Consider the following 17713-nt stretch of genomic DNA (forward strand, 5'->3'; position numbering starts at 1 on the left):
TTTCTCCTCTCTGTCAGTGTTTATGGAACAACTTCCATGTGCCACAGTGCGCACTGTAGGGCTGGGGGAGGTTTCTGAACTCAGACCATTCAAACCCTCCTCTTCAAAGAGGAGATGAAGCCTAAGGGAATGGATTTGGCCAGAACCATCCAGGGACAGAGCTTGGCCCCAGCCCTAGGCTCTCTGGTCTCCTGTACTTTCTGTTAGAACACATGGTTAGTGTAAAGCAGGTTTTCTATTTGTTGGCTTTTACGGAGCAAAGACAGCAGGAAGCAGGAGGAAGGAAAAGTCGGGCGAGGATGTAAATCTGCAAGATCACTTCCTTTAGACTCATCTCCTTTTCTTTTTTTAAATTTTTTTTTAAACCTTTATTTATTTTCGAGACAGAGAGAGACAGAGCATGAACGGGGGAGGGTCAGAGAGAGGGAGACACAGAATCTGAAACAAGCTCCAGGCTCTGAGTTGTCAGCACAGAGCCCTATGTGGGCCTCGAACTCACGGACCACGAGATCACGACCTGAGCTGAAGTCGGACGCTCAACCGACTGAGCCACCCAGGCGCCCCATAGACTCATCTCCTTTTCCACTCAGTTTGCTTTTTTTTCTCTCTCTGAACTCTAGATCATTATGTTTAACATCTCATAAATTAGTGTATGATTCATTTGGATATTTGGTGATGTTAATTAAACTCACCTTAAATTGTTTTTGTTTTTGTTTTTTGTTTTTTAATTTTATCTTCAAGTGTGTTCAGGACCAGGTGTGCTTAGGAACTTCAAGCTGTTTGATCCCTCTTATATTTCCATAAGTTTGTTGGCAAAGTCATGAGCGGACGAAAATGACATTATATGGCGGGCTCTATCCATTACAGAGTCATACCAAAACCCTGACTTTGCAAAATTTGCTCGTGAAAAAGGGAGGGGGCAGTCTTCCCATAGAGACAGTTTGCCGTCTCAAGTGTGGTTTAACTGTTTTCACAGTCTGTGACCTGCCATCAATTTCTGTTGCCTGGACCACTTCACCTTGTGCATTTCTTGAAAGCTAAATGTTGGCCTCTGAGAGAGGAATTCTAAACCCAGGCTGTGCAGTCTAGCAACTATGTAGCCACACGTGACTTTCCAGCGTGTGCTGTGTGGCTGCACAGGACTGAGATGTGTTGCAAACACAAAATGCACATCAGACATGAAAGATTTAGTATGAGAAAAAAATACATAAGGTAAATATTTGGGATATATCAGGTTAAATAAAAATATTAACATTTGTTTTTATCTATTTTATTTTATTTTTAGCATTTATTTAGTTTTGAGAGAGTGTGCATGGGAGAGGGGCAGAGAAAGAGAGGGAGACACAGAATCGGACGCAGGCTCCAGGCTCTGAACTGTCAGCACAGAGCCCGACGCACGGCTCGAACCCACGAACCGTGAGACCATGACCCGAGCCAAAGTTGGACACTTAACCGACTGAGCCACCCAGGCACCCCTCTCTTTATTTTGTAATGTGTGCATGAAGACATTTTCAACTACATAGGTAGCTCACGTTATCTCTGTCAGACGGCGATGTTTGTGGCCAAACACATGGCTGGGGCTGGACATCTTTTCAGCATCCATCCACCCTGAAGCAGCACCACAGCCAACCCTCACATTTCCGCCTTTATGTCCGGGTCCATGAGTGTTTCAGCTGCACGAGCTCCGTGGCAGCATAGTCCCCCTGCTCTGTGTTTTTCCCAGGAATCATCTTTTCCTTACCCATTCAGAAGTCATTTATTAGACAAGTATTAACGGAGAACATTTGTGAAAAGTCTTGCATGAGGAGGTTGTGGGGGTTCAAGAGGCGATTCAACTTGTGGCCCCTGCCCTCCAGAAATCATAACACGGAAAGGAAGTTTCAACCTGTCAGCCCTGTAGGTAACAAAAGAGAGATGATGATGAACATCATGGGCTCTTTCAGAGTTTTTTTGTCTTCCGAGGAAGAAAGGCTCGAGGAGGGTATTCACGTATGGGTGTGGTTTTCAAAAGGCGTGGGATCCAAGAGGTATTTGAGGAACAGAAACAAAGTAATGGCTGTTAAGGGAAAATTGTTTCTCTAGTCACAGCACTGATCCAATGTGTGGGATTTCCACAATAAGTGATTCTCTAATTCTGTTTGGACACCCACACGATATCCTACAAGTTAATTCAGCTTTGACACTGACTGCCCGCCCAGAGTCAGCCCAGACTGCACAGGTTCGGGGGGGGGGGGGGGGGGGCTCAGTCCCAGAAGACCACCCTCACTTCAGGCCCTATAGTCAGCGGGCCCCCAGGTTACCAGTACTCCCATCTGACTTTGCTACAAATCACAGCCTCCCAAGACACTGCCTTAGGTTTAGTCATTTGCTAGAATGGCTTTCAAAACCCAGGGGAACGTTTACTTGGGTTTACTGGCTTATCATAAAGGGTACGGTTGAACAGCCAGATAAAGAGGTGTGCAGGGCAAGGTCTGGAAATGTCCCAAGCACAGGAGTTGGAGTGTCATCTTCTGGTACATGATGCATTCGCCAAACCTGAAAACTCTGAATCTTGTTATGTAGGGGTTTTGATGGAGGTTTCATCTCCGCTCCTAACTAATCTCTAGTTCCTCTCCCTTTCCCAGAGAACTGGGGTGGGGGCGGGGGGGCTGTGGGGTTGACAGTTCCAAGCTTCTAGTCAAGGCTTGGTCTTCCTGGCAGCTCACCCCCTGCAAGAAGCCATCCAGGAGACCACCACGTGTCGCCTCACTTAGAGCAACAGAGGATCCTGTCACTAGGCGAATTCCAGGGGATTTAGGAGATCTGTGTCGGGAACTAGGGATGAAAACCAAGAATATATTTATTACTATATCACAAGTGCCACGGGAAGGTGTAAACTCAGCGTAGATTGTAGAGTACGGGAAATAGAAGTTGCGTATTAAAAACTAGGAAAGCAGGTAGCTCATAGAGGGCTTGGGAGTCTGTGTCATTCTGGCCGGCTATGCAGAATCATTTAGGATTTTTGTATCAACAGGTTATATGGGGGGGCCTGGATGGCTCGGTCAGTTAGACGTCCGACTTCTGCTCAGGTCATGATCTCACGGTTCATGAGTTCGAGCCCCACATCAGGCTCTGTGCTGACAGCTCGGATCCTGGAGCCTGCTTCAGATTCTGTGTCTCTCTCTTTCTCCGCCCCCCGTCCCCCACTTGCACATACATATTCTCTCTCTCAAAAAACAAAAACAAAAACATTAAAAAAAGTTACATGGTGGGTGGGGCGCCTGGGTGGCTCACCTGACTCTTGATTTCGGCTCAGGTCATGATCTCGTGGTCATGAGATCGAGTCCCATGTCAGGCTGTGTGCTGGGCATGGAATCTGCTTAAGATTCTCTCTTTGCACCTCTGTACTTCCCCAATCTGCCCGAGGGTGCTCGCTCTCACTCTCTCTCCCTCTCTCTCTCTCTCTCTCTACTAAAAACAAATATCATCAGAGGCATGCAAATCAAAACCACAATGAGATACCACCTCACACCTGTCAGAATGGATAAAATCTTTTGATAATAGAAAAACAAAAAAGTCTTGGCAAGGAAAAAAAGGAACCTTTTTTCACTGTTGGTGGGAATGCAAACTGGTGTAGCCGCTCTGGAAAACCAAGTGTGGAGGTTCCTCAAAGAAAGAAAAATAGAGCTACCATGTGATCCAGTGATTCAACTACTGGATATTTACCCAAAGAATAAAAAATATATATATTAATTCAAAGGGATATATGCATCCTATTTTTATTGCAGCATTATTTATAATGGTCAAATTATGAGATCAGTCCAAGTGTCCATTGATAGATGAATGCATAAGGAAGATGTGGTATGTATATGTGTGTATGTATCTATATAGAGAGAGATGACAGAATATTACTCAGCCATAAAAAGAATGAAATCTTGCCATTGTCAATGACAGGGATGAATCTAGAGAGTATAATACTAAGTGAAATAAATCAGAGAAAGACAAATACCATATGTGGCATTTAAGAAACAAATGAACAAAACAGAGACAAACCCAGAACCAGGCTTAACTGTAGAGAGCAAATTGATGGTCACCAGAGGGGAGGTGGGTGGGGGGATGGGTGAGAAAGGTGAAGGTCATTGAGAGTGCATTCACTGTGATGAGCACTGAGTGATGTGTGGGATTGCCAAGTCATTATATTGTACTCTTAATACTAATAAAACATGATGTCAACTGCACTGGAATTAAAGAAAGCTTTTTAAAAGTCACATGATCAGAGCACGCATGAAATTAATCTGGCTGCAGGACGTAGGATAAATTATGAGTGTAGAATATCAGGTGAGAGCAATCGAGATTCACTTTATAATAACCACTTTGTGTGTCCATCAGCTTATGCGTGATGCAGTGGTAACTCTCCAGTCACTACTCAGTGGCTTGAGACGACTGAGGTTTATTTCTTAGATGCTCTATGTCAGCTGAGGTCAGCTCTGGCCCTGCACCGTGTGACTTCGGTCTGGGCGCCCATCTAGAGGAGCAGTCCTTATCTAGGATGTGCTATTACTGCGGCAGAGAGAAAAAGAAGAGAACCAGGCAGTGGCCTCTTACCTGGCTCTGAACTGGCAACATCTCTGTCCACGTTTAATTGGCTGAAGCAAGTCACATGGCCAAGCCTGATGTCAGTAAGTCAGGGATTATATTCCTCCTACCAGAGCACTGCAGTCACATCAGGCAGGGATGTGTAATCCCCTTTCAGGGAGGACAGTGACTAATCTGGAACAGTAATACGATCCATTACACTTTGTCATCCTAAGTCACATTTGTTAAAAAGCAAAACAAAACAAAAACAAAAACAACAAGAAAAACCTCCCAAGAAACAACAAAATCCTCAGAATCATGCTGCTGTACATTTCTGAATTGAAGCTTCTGTAGGCTCTCTGCCTGTCTCCTCTTTCCTTCTCTCGGACTTTGTTCAGAGGCAGTTGTCCCCACTGTAACCATGTGCCTCTCTAGATGCCTAGAGATACAGCTGAACAGCTACCAGGTTCATGGACTACAGACCCCATCTCTCTTGCTTTTGGCATCAATCCATCTCCAAAACCTACTGGACCAGGCAGACTCTCAGGAATCTCTCCCACCTCCCCTACCTCTGGGAGAGTGAACTCTCTGCCAGCCTTCCCAGTGTAATCTGTTTACAATCCCTGGAGTACCTTGGGTTTCCCATCTCTGCTGACCTGGGGACTCAGGGTCCACCCAGCTTCTCTGTGCTGGACCACCACGCCCAGTCCCGCAGGGGTGATCGGCAAAGGAGACGAGATACTGGTCGGGTCTAAACCAGTTCCAGAGATCGCTCATGGCAGGTGGTGCCTCAGTGACTCAAATTCAATCTGGGTTTTATTTGATTTTTTTTTTTTTTTTTTTTTTTTTTTTTTTGGTTTTAGTGAGCAACAGCCGTCATTTATTAGACACCATGCAGCACATACACAGATATTTGCAGCTTATCTTCTGGCCTGTTTTTGTTGATGAAGAAATACTCTTGTGTTTGAAAACACCCAAATCACCTTGTGAATATGCTGGTGGTGAAGTTATCCGGGTGGCTAGTTTTTTGTTTTTTTGTTTTTTGGGGGGGTGAAGCAATCAGAGCATGAAAGAACCAGGAGGAAAAAAAAAAACACAGGTTGTATATTTGTGACACCCTCACCCCCGCCCCTCACAACCAGTGAGGCAGATTTTAGAGCTGAATGATAAAGGGCTTAAACATGAAAAGAATGGAGTATCAGAACGAGTTGGAATTCAGTTAGTACTGCATTGCTCACACACCACTAATTTGTACGTTTGTGGTATAAAACGGGAAGGTCTCCACCCTGTTATAATATCGGTCTGGGACTTGGGAGAGCTCATTCCCGCTTTCAAATTTATTGGAACTCTGGATGTTTTTTTTCACTTTCGGTGCCTTTTCCCACAGGCTGTTGAAATTCACACGCTACCTGCAGTCCTGTATTCCAGGGCGACCCAGCCCGATGACTTCTTCCTTTAACATCTCTCACATTTATTTTCTTCCAATAGTAGCTGGGAGTCTGTCTGCTGAAAGTGACTGGAACTCAAACCGGAGGGAGCACAAGATAAAGTTATACGAATGACTTTGGGGCATCCTTTACAAGGACAGGAGGTGGCTGGGGTTCAGATGGCAGTCGCCTCTCCTGATTTCCCCATCTCCTGTGCCTGTTCCCATGTGGGTCCCTTCCTTTCTGTCTCTCACTGCTTTCCAGCTGTGCCTGCTTCTTTAGTTCCTGTGGTTAGAAGCATGGCCTCAACATGTCCCAGATTTTTATAGCATCAGTCATTTGAGAGAGACTTGTTTGGCTTCCCTAATTTCAAATCCAAAACTCCCAAAGACATCCACTTTAGGGCCAGTTAACTATGGCCAAGAGATTCTGGACTAAGTGTCCCCCACGCACACGGGGGCTCTTCCTGCCTTCTTCCTTGAGTAATCATACGTGGAATATATGATTTGATTTGATTTGATTTGACAGAGTGTGCGTGAGGGGTGGGGGAGAGAGAGAGAAAGAGAGAAAGAGAAAGAGAATTTCAAGCAGCCTCCATGCTCTGTGTGGAGCCCAATGCAGGACTTGATCCCGTGACCATGAGATCAGGACCTGAGCCAAAATCAAGAGTCAGGCGCTCAACTGGCTGGGCCACCCAGGGGCCCTTGAATAAATGATTTTGCATGCCACATAAGAACATGGCGGTAGCTCCCGGGAACCTCGTGGCTGGTGTGGGAGTTAGCACAATTGTCCAAAGGAAAGATGCTATTTCTAGAATAAATAAGGTATGGGTTTCTGAGCAAAAAAAAAAAAAAGTGATTTTCACTACAGCTTCCCTCCATCTGTGCCGAGGCTGAGAATTAAAAACTTTTACCTTCTTCATAACGCTTTGCTAATTGACCTCTTTGTTGCTCGTCTTACACCCATTTGGTCCATCTTCCACACAGTTGCCCCGGTGATCATTCAGAGTAAGAACGAAGCCCTGTCATCCGCCCGCGAGCTTCTCAGTAAGGAGCATGAAGTGTCCCGTGGTCTGCCCTCCCCCCACCCAGTTCTCCCCTCCTCCTTCCCCTGCCCACTGCTCTTGCAAACAACTCCAATGGCCCTTGCTTCCTTTTCGTCTGTTGCTTGCCAGGTTCCCCCTTTCCCTGGAGCACCTTTCCTATTTGTCTTCTTCATGATCATTTGTCAAACTTCAGCCCAAGCTTTACCTTCTCTAGAAACATTTCTGGAGGCTCGCTCCTCCACCCCCAGCCCCACCGGGTCACTGTTCGATCTTCCTATGTCTGCACTGCCTTCTACAGCTCACGCTCTTTCCTTCTCTTGGTTACTTCCCTCTATTAGAGAGCGAGGGCTTTACAAGTGGGGGGCTCTTGTTTCTGTCCTGACCGGCTCAGCAGATGCTTACGACAAAGACAAGTCAGTTCTTTGACGAGCCGCTTCTCCGCACACCCATAGAAATTCAACCTGTGGTGTAGAGTGGCACTTGCCCACGGCTTAGCCTTTTCCTACGACAGAGCATGAATTCTCCGAGACCAGGGGCATTGCCTCATCAGCCCGTTGGTGCACAGCAGATGCTGCTGGCTTGCGTTGAGTCTTTATGCAAAATCTGGCTTTGACATCTTCCCAGTCAGTCAGGCAATATTGACTGTGTGACTCAAGACGTCGTCTGGTGTGCACATCTAGGCATAGATAAAGAAAATGATTAATCTCTGCAAAAAGGGAACCGTTACTCGACAGCATTTTAATGGGAAAGTAGTGTCTGCTGGTAGAAGTCACCAGTAATAGGGGTGACCTTGCAGGGCTTGAGTGGGTGCTGGCAAAGCCGCTTTTGCAAACAGCGGTGGTTGGAGATGGTTCTGGGCATCAGACAGGCTTCAATGACCAATTTTCCTTTCCGCTTCAGGCCAGCCTCTTCAAGATGAATGACATCTAACTCTTCTTTTTTTTATGACTCTTCACATCTCTGACTTAGGAGAAAGAAATGAAGGGGAAGAGTGTCAAAACTTGACACTAAAAGGAAGATTTCGACATGACCCGAACTGTCTAGGGCTTTAATTTGGGGAGGGGGTCTGACTCAGTTCTCATAACGGTGTGGTGAAATGCGAACAGATTTGGCACTTGTCTTTCAGATTAACTGGGGTCTTTGAACTTGACAAAATTGAACATTGGCAAGCCAGTACTTCTAAAGCTAGAGAAATAGGGGTTTGTGAAGAGATCTCAGGCACAGTTTCAAAGTTAGGTAGTTGCCACAACAGGCTGTTAATGGCAGCTGGGGCTGCAGATGTGAACAGTGGATTGATTGTGCAAAGAGAGGAGGGTGACCATATAGAACGAGAGGAGGGAAACACACTTCTTTGTGCAAAGGAAAGCTCGTCCACATGGAGTGGAGTTCTTTTCCCCCAAGGGAAGCCCTTTAGATTGTGGATTTGGGAGGTAGCAAGTAGTGTGCTTTGCATTGATGCTTTTGTTAACAGAACTCAAGAAACTATAGCAACTCTTCCGCTGATGGCCGTGGGGATCTTTGTTGCCTTTTCACTTTGCTTTCTTAATTTGATTAAGCGAATCGAGCTATCACACCATCTACTACATCTGTACCTGTAGGAAATAAGGAAATGAATCTGCACAGCCCCTGGCTCAGGGGAGGTCGTGGTTCAATGAGACTGTGGAACACCGGACTGTGCATGGTAAATACTAAACACTCCACAAGCAGTAGGGCTACTATCTGGGGAGAGAAGCCGGCTCGTAGATGCCATTAATACTGGTAACAGAGCTGCCGATAGTCACTGTTTTACACCAGGCATCGTATTGGTAGGTATTTGCTTAAATCCTCACAATCCTAATTGTAAAATATGCACTTATATAGGTAGAGGATGTATTAGAGAGGTACAGCTTTTCACTAAGCCAGCACAGAGGAAGGAGGGTGAGGAAACACTGGAGGAGGTGACCTTTGGACAGAACTTGAAGAACGTGTTGTAGATCACCGGGCAGAGGTGAGGAGAGGAAGATAGCTGCTGAAGGAGGGATTCCCTCACAGGTCTCCAGTCCCTTTTCCTCCTTTTGCCTGTGGACTTCCCACTGTGCTTAATATGCCCGGAGGATTCCTTGGTCATGGGTGGAAACTCTCAGAGCTGAAGATCTGGGTAACTCTGGACAGAATAGATGACTAGGGGTGTTTGCTCAACTAATGTCTGTAGGGTGACTCTAGTCCTGTTACTTCCACAGTTGAATGAAAACAGAGGCTTTGACAAGGGACCACTGTGGTGTCTCCTAGGGTCACAGTAACCAGTCAGTGTGTGCCATTTTAAGCAGCCATCTACATGAAAACAGATTTACAAGACCATTTAATTAAAAGGTACTTTACCAAGAAGTTGTTTACAGAGCAAATTCTCAGATTTTTTGTTTGTTTGTTTGGTGGAATTATGGACAAGAAAAACATTAGGAAAACCAAAGTCTTGGCCTCTAAGAATTAGTAATTTAGCAGAACAAAGGGAATCTCTATCACACACATATTACCACCCCCCCCCCCACACACAGATAAGAAATTCACAGCAGTGAGTATCCTTAAGAGTTTTATAAAGAAGTAACATTTGAGATGTCATTGAAAGATTAAAAAAAATTTTTTTAACGTTTTATTCATTTTTTGAGAGACAGAGACAGAGTGTGAGCAGGGAAGGGCCAGAGAGAGAGGAAGACACAGAATCCGAAGCAGGCTTCAGGCTCCAAGCTGTCAGCACAGAGCCCGATGTGAGACCCGAACCCACAAACCATGAGATCCTGACCTGAGCTGAAGTCAGACACTTAACCCACTGAGCCACCCAGGCGCCCCTGAAAGATTGTAATTTGGAGAAATTGAAACAGAGTGGGCTTTCCTCATTGTGTCAGAAATCTGATCTATATGTTTAGAAATATTTATTTATGTACAATTATCTTGAGATAAGTTGGGGTTCCTCACTTTCTGCCTGAAGAAGGGGCTGTAAGAGGTAAAAATGATTTTGGGGGCGCCTGGGTGCCTCAGTTGGTTAAGCATCCAACTCTTGATTTTCACTTAGGTCATGAAATCACGTTTTATGGGATCGAGCCCCGTGTCAGGCTCTGTGCTGACAGTGCAGAGGGTGTTTGGGATTCTCTCTCTCCCTCTCTCTGCCCCTCCCCAGTTTGTTCATCCCCCCCCCTTTCAAAAATAAATAAGTGTAAAAGAATGTATTTTAAGTAATTTTGGGGAAAAAATGTCCCTTTTGTCCCAAGGATAATTGTTTTATGTTTTGTTATTTTTATCCAGACTATTTCAACCAGAGGACAAACAACATGCCTAATACATAATTGAGTTCCCTGTAGTACCTGAAATTGAGAGGGGTGGCAAATAGGTATTTGTGATTGCTGTGGGGATCAAACATCATGCAGTTGGAGAACTTCTCGGTGAATCCACACCAAGGATGAACGGAAGGTAGTTGCTTTGCATGGACCTGCGTGTTTGGTTTCCATGGGTCAGGAAAATGATGACAGATCATGTTTCTTAGGACGCTGATGCCTTCTGGTTCTTCAAGGACACAGAAGACTCTTGCATTTTTAAAAATTGAATTTTGCTGAAATGCCATCAGAGCTAGAACTTTTAGGTAGGACTGGAGTTTGACTGTGTTGCATCCTGTGCCTGCATCCCGGAACTCCTTTGCCTCGGAATATATACCACTCAGCACATTTGCCTTATTAAAAACAGCTTGTCGTAACTTTACTAGATGTTCAGTGGTTCACAAAGATGCAAAGCTAACATTTTTAAGAGAGCAATGAAGGTGGAACAGATGTGAACAGCAAGCTGCAGGGAATTAAATGCCAGTATGAGTTTTACAAGTTGCAAATGAGGAGGAAGGAGTGGGATTCTGAGAAGGTAGAGTAAAATTTTCTTGGAAACAACAAAGACAATGGCTTTCAGGGTTGGAAACAACTGGACAGCATCTGTCCTCTTGGCTCTTTATCAAATTGAAGGCTCTTGGAAGGTGTGGGCGCTTTCACAAAAAATGCTCACCATGTGGGTTGGCGTTGACAAGACCAGAAATTTACACTTGGTTTCCAAATTTGATTTATCGTTTTAGTCAGTTGTATGCATCGAGAAGTCCCCCACCCCCACACCGCAGTTGCCATGCTAGGGCCTTCGTGATGAATAGAGGAAATAAGCATTCGGGAATTTTATTTCATTTTATTTTTGTTTAACCTAATTTATTGTCAAATTGGCTAACATGCAGTGTATACAGTGTGCTCTTGGTTTTGGGGGTAGATTCCATGGTTCATCACTTACATACATCACCCAGTGCTCATCCCAACAAGGGCCCTCCTCTATGCCTGTCACCCACTTTTCCCTCTACCAACCCCCATCAACCCTCAGATTGTTCTCTGTATTTAAGAGAGATGGAGGGTTTGCCTCCCTCCATCTCTGTGTGTAACTATTTTTTTCCCCTTCCCCTCCCCCATGGTCTTCTGTTAAGTTTCTCAAGATCCACATATGAGTGAAAACATATGATATCTGTCTTTCTCTGGTTGACTTATTTCATTTAGCATAATACCCTCCAGTTCCATCCACGTTGCTGCAAATGGTATGATTTTATTCTTTCTCATTGCCAAGTAGTATTCCATTGTGTATATAAACCACATCTTCTTTATCCATTCATCAGTTGATAGACATGTAGGCTCTTTCCATAATTTGGCTATTGTTGAAAGCGCTGCTATAAACATAGGGGTACATGTGCCCCTATGAATCAGCACTCCTGTATAAGCGTTTGGGAATTTTATTGAAAGGAATTCAAAGTCTTAAGTAACATATTTCTCAAATATATTGTGGTGGCTTTGAAAAACATGATTTTCTTTTTAATTTGAAATGGTCAGTTTTCAAGAAATAGCTCTCAAGAAGATGGTTTTGATATCTCTTTTGAAATGTCAGTAGATTTTGTTTTGTTTTTTAATGTTTACTTATTTTTGAGAGAGGCAGAGAGAGAGTGAGCAGGGTAGGATAGAGAGAGAGGGAGACACAGAATCCGAAGCAGGCTCTAGGCTCTGAGCTGTCAGCACAGAGCCCGACATGGGGCTTGAACTCACGAACCCGGAGATCATGACCTGAGCCGAAATCGAACGCTTAACCAACTGTACCACTAAGATGCCCTGAAATGTCAGTAGATTTTGTATTGGAAAATCAAAAGAACCAAAGGAAATCATGTCCCCTTTTGTTACAAACCTTTTGTGATGAAATTATAATTAAATCTGGCCATGAAAAGAAGGCTAATAGTTTGTGAATAGTTTATTTATAGGATTAAGAAGGTAACAAGGGAAATTTTTGGGCTACATAAAACAAATTAGTTTGAACATCCTTGAAACTGTTTTCGTAACAGTCATAAGAAATAATTGTTTTAGCAACAAATAATTGGTCTAATCTCTGTACAAACTATAAAGTATACATGATGTGGCCATACCTGTTATCCACCTGAGCCATAGCATAATGGTGTCAAAGGGGACCCTGGTGCTCATCTCGGAACCATATTGTATTTTTAACCATTTTTAACCTCAAAAACATGCATATGAAAGTAATAAAATATCCAAAAATATATCTTGCCGTTGAACTTCTGCTTACTCTTACTGGTTCTCACATCTCTTCTGTGTTTGTGTCTGCATTCCAACTCCTGCTTCTGGTATTATGTGTATTTACTGAAAAAATACTCTCTAGAATGGCCACTCTGGATGAGATCCTGACCCAGGTGGTGAGAGGTTCATGAGACATAGTCCCTGTCCACAAGGAGCTCATGGTTTAAAGTGGCAGTAGGACCCACACAGAAGAACTGAGTCATAAAATAGGACCACGTGTGAACTAGTGCCGTGGGAGCTACTAAGTGCTGTAGAAGTTCATAGAAGGGACGATTGCTTGTAGCCTGCTTTAAAGAAAAAAATTATAACAAGAATTTTTCTGTCCACTTGCTTTGAGCTTTAGGGGAAATCCTTCAGGTGTCTAGGCGTCAGTTTTCTTTTTTAAAAAACTTTTTAAATGTTTATTTTTGAAGGAGAGAGAGACAGAGTGTGAGCAGGGGAGGGGCAGAGAGAGAATGGGAGACACAGAATCTGAAGCAGGCTCCAGACTCTGAGCTGTCAGCACAGAGCCCGACATGGGGCTTGAACTCACAAACCCGGAGATCATGACCTGAGCCGAGGTCGGACACTTAACCCCAGGCACCCCTGGGCATCAACTTTCTTTAAAAAAAAAATTTTTTTTTAATGTTTATTTATTTTTGAGACAGAGAGAGACAGAGCATGAACGGGGGAGGGTCAGAGAGAGAGAGGGAGACACTGAGTCTGAAGCAGGCTCCAGGCTCCGAGCTGTCAGCACAGAACCCGATGCGGGGCTCGAACCCACGAACCGCGAGATCATGACCTGAGCCGAAGTCGGATGCTTAACCGACTGAGCCACCCAGGCGCCCCCTTAATGGTAAATATTTGCTAAAATAATAACCTGTACTCCATGACTGGATGGGGGATGGCCATTCTAAATGTCTGTCATCCAAGGTTTTGAAATTCGAGACCTAATTTAGATGAGGGAATTCTATTATTTTTGGCCAGCAAAGAGCAGTCACATCCACCAGTACTATCATGGGCCTTTTCTCCTCTGCAGGTTTTTGCTGTTGTTTGTTTGCTTCCTTTTAAACCTCCTCTGCAGGGTTTGAATTTTAGAAGGCAAATGGTTAAAATGAAAATTTTTTTTTTATCTTCCTCTTTGTGAGCAAAACCAACTTTATTAACCGCTAGAAATGGAAGTTGGCACAGAATTTGGGATGATTGTTACTGAGAGGTAGATCCTCAAATTTGGGGTGGATTTAATTAAGAAAAAATTTTTTTGAGTGTATATTCATTTTTGAGAGAGCAGAGTGTGAGCTGGGGAGGGGCAGAGAGAGGGGGAGACAGAATCCGAAACAGGCTCCAGGCTCACTGGAAAAACAGCCTCTGTTGGCCATTTAAAGTAAGGAGAGTTGACTTAGGTCAAAAGGAAGGGAACAATGTCCTGAAAATGGAAGTTAAGTGTTATAAGATGCTATTAAAGGGAGGTCATGGAACCTCCTTTTCTAGAAATGTTTAAACACAAGACAGATCATCATGTCTCAGGAGAAGTGTTGAAGTTCAGTCCTGCCCAGAGGCAGGAAGATTAACTGGTTTTCTCCTGTGTGGTCTCTCAAGTCATTGGAAGAGCCCTCGAATGTAGTAAATATCCCACACTCTGTTGGCTGAAACTAGTGTTCATTTTAGCCTTGGTTACTGTAAGGCCAGAATGAATAGTGTGTATAAGTAACAGAATTGAATTTGGATTTGAGATTGATGGTGTGAGTGTTGTGCATTGTATATGCCTGAATCGGTTGTAAAAGCACGAAAGTGTATGTAGTACTGAAACTCTCAGAGCATAACTTATCTTTTTACGATTTAGAAAGTACCTGCTGTCTTCCAAGGTCTCGGTATCATTAATCACTCAATAAATTATTACAAATAACCGCTGTGAAAACTCTAGGATACAGGTGTGAATTGGGTATGGTTCCTGCCTTCAAGGAACTTAGTCGACCAGTGGAGATAAACCATATGCAAGGATCATATACATGATTAATGAAAAACAGATCAGTGGCGTTAGAGTTGTGAGAAACCGGATTAAACAGCATTGTAAGATTTCAGAGAGGAGAGATAATTCTTTTGGATTTAAACAATGAATATTTCCTGGAAGAAAAATGTATTGAATTGGGCCTTAAGAATACAAAGCATTTTGGGGGCACCTGGGTGCTTGAGTGTCCAACTCTTTCAGCTCAGGTCATGATCCCAGGGTCATGGGATTGAGCCCTGAGTTGGGCTCTGCACTGAGCATGGGCCTGCTTGAGATTCTGTCTCTCTCTCTCTCTCTCTCGTCTCTTCTCCCTCTCTTTCCCTACCTCTCCTTCACACGTTCTCTCTCTCAAAAAAAAAAAAAAACGAAAAAAAAGAAGAAGAAGCAGCATTTTGAAGGGTGTAAATGAAGAGGAGAACAAGGACAGGGGTGGAATTGTTCCTACTGATTCCAAGGTACAGACAAGTTCAGCAGAAGCATAAGGAAGTTAGGGGGCATGGACTGGAAATGCCTCTTTGCAGACAGTCTCAATGCCAGCTCACAGAGTTTGGGTTCTGCTTGTTCAGTGCTTACAATCCCTAGGAAATGATTAAGCATTAAAGGGTTCCTGTCTGTGGGAGGTCTGTAAATTGCTGTTTGGACTGCAGGGCGGTGAGGGGGGGGGGCTGTAGCCGGGAGCCCAGAAAAGTGGCTACTAGGTCCTCTGGGCCAGAGTTTGCTAAGGGGGTATGCTGAGAAACAATAGTGTCAAGGCATGCTCATAGGCATTACTTAAGAAAGGGTCTCTTCACAAAAATTAATTGGAGAAATAAAGTTAAGCAATTAAATGGGTTTCTTTGCTGGATAACTTTTCAGAGCCTTTAATATTGAGAATTGCATTGAGGATCTCAAATAGTGTGAAATTTCCAACACAATTTAATTGTTTTTTCATGGAATATCTCCTAAAATTACTGTTTTTGGATCATGCTTCGGGGAACATTGCCCTGTGCATCTGCTAATGACAGCTGGAACACGAGTGATGGTTATATGCATGGAAGTTGTGATTGGATGAGATTCCAAATGGGAGAAGCATCACTTCTCCCGATACATAGTAGTCATTTGGTAACTCTACAGAAATGCACCCAAGAGTGAGTTATCGGTTTGTTAGCAAGACTTGGCCCGAGATGGCACGCTGAAACAGGGAACAGAGTCCAAGGTGGAAATGTGGGGAGTTTGGAGCTTTAGCTACAAATGGTGGCATCATGGAAAGCTGGAAGGAAATGGTTCCAATGCAAGTTGATCACTTGAGAAACCATGGGAAGTTGTTACTTGAGAAGCCATGGGAATCTAGCCAATGGCTTTAGCAGATGCAGAAACTGTGGACTTGGGTGAGAAGTCATTGTTTTTTTCTTACTAAATGTATTGTCAATTTTTTTTTTTTGGTTAAGATATCTGGCTGTTTGCATTCTGGATGAATAGCCTATTCATATGCAATGGACTCTAATCCAGTAAGATAACCATCAGTGTAGTCCAAAAGAAACTTTAGGATTAATAAAGCATTAAACCTATAGTGTTTATTGTCTTCATCAGACAGTAATAGGGATCCTCTTCTTCATCGTGAATTCTTTTTTGCAGTTTGATATGCTCCTAGAAGTTTACTAATCTTTAATATTTTCTTCTTTCCTTCAGGTATTTGCCTTCGATTATTGCTTTTGGTCCATGGATGAATCTAACACTACAAAATATGCTGGTAAGTTGACTCTCTCTTCACTTGATTTTTGGGTCTCAGGACTCTTCGTCTGTTTTCTCTACTCTGGAATTCTGTTTTTCCCATAAAATTCACACTCATTCTTTCCAATTCCAGCATGTGGGCTTTGAAGTCAACAAGGTTTATTTGAGGATCAGACTCTGCCACTAACTTGCTAAGAAGTCATGGGTGTGTTTTGTTTTGTTTTTTAAGCCTCGGGTTTTTCACCTGTGAAGGATGTTAGTATCTTCAGAGGTGTTCCATCAGTTAGAAATAATGGGGAACCACCTCAAGCCAGAGATGCTAGCTGTTGTGATGATCACGTGAAGAAGAGGTTTAATGTGCCGTGTCTTTCCTCGTCACCAGCACTGTGGGAATTCATCTCTCCACCAATACAAGGAAAGCAGAGATGCTGTTGGTTTCCAGGACCTGCTCACGTCCTGAGTGTTCTTACAGTCATTGGTGATATGAACTCCACGTTCCTTAGGGAAACATGGCCTCCCAGCCTCACATTTTGCTAGTGTTCTTTCCTTGAGGCGTTTCATTCCTAGTCCATCGAACATAGATGACTACTAATTTTTAATTTTTTAACAATGTTTATTTATTTATTTTTGAGAGAGAGAGAGAGAGAGAGAGAGAGAGAGAGAGAGAGAGAGAGATTGTAAACAGGGGAGGGGCAGAGACAGGGAGAGAGAATCCCAAGCAGGCTCCAACCTATCAGCTCAGAGTCCAGTGTAGAACTCAAACTCATGAGTCATGAGATCATGACCTGAGCTGAAATCAAGTCAGACACTTGACCGACTGAGCCACCCAGGAGCCCCTGATTCCTACTCTTTTGATTATGTCCCCATTTCTTTATTTAGTCTTAATGACTGTGTTCTCCTCATCTCTACTTATAGGACCATCAGCTGAATGACTTTCTCATTTACTTTTTTTTAATGTTTATTTATTTTGAGAGGTGAGGGGTATAGAGAGAGACAGAGAATCCCAAGCAGGCCCCATGCTATCAGCACAAGGCCCAATGCAGGGCTCAAACCCACAAAATGTAAGAGCATGACTTGAGCTGAAACCAAGAGTCCTGTCATACACTTAACTGACTGAGCCACCTAGGTGTCCCTTTATCGTTTACTTTCTTTTTTTTTTTAACGTTAATTTATTTTTGAGAGAGAGAGAGACAAGGTATGAGTCAGGGAGGGGCAGAGAGAGAGGGAGACACAGAATCTCAAGCAGGCTTCAGGCTCCAAGCTGGGGCCCAATGCGGGGCTCGAACTCACAAACCATGAGATCGTGACCTGAGCCAAAGTTGGATGCTCAACGGACTGGGCCATCCAGGTCTGCCCCTAGTGATAGCCT

At 43.8% G+C, this 17713-nt stretch overlaps 1 protein-coding gene across 8 annotated transcripts in view; it reads left to right on the top strand.

Moving 5' to 3' along the window:
• KIF13A (kinesin family member 13A) overlaps nucleotides 1-17713 on the top strand; it is a 216264-nt gene that overhangs the window by 94082 nt on the left and 104469 nt on the right. For all 8 annotated transcript variants that reach the window (XM_043590738.1, XM_043590739.1, XM_043590740.1 and 5 more), the window contains exon 4: nucleotides 16303-16363. In XM_043590738.1, coding sequence (XP_043446673.1) covers nucleotides 16303-16363 — 61 coding nt within the window. The remainder of the gene's footprint in view (nucleotides 1-16302; nucleotides 16364-17713) is intronic.

Source organism: Prionailurus bengalensis, chromosome B2 (assembly GCF_016509475.1).
Source record: "Prionailurus bengalensis isolate Pbe53 chromosome B2, Fcat_Pben_1.1_paternal_pri, whole genome shotgun sequence".
NCBI lineage: Eukaryota > Metazoa > Chordata > Mammalia > Carnivora > Felidae > Prionailurus > Prionailurus bengalensis.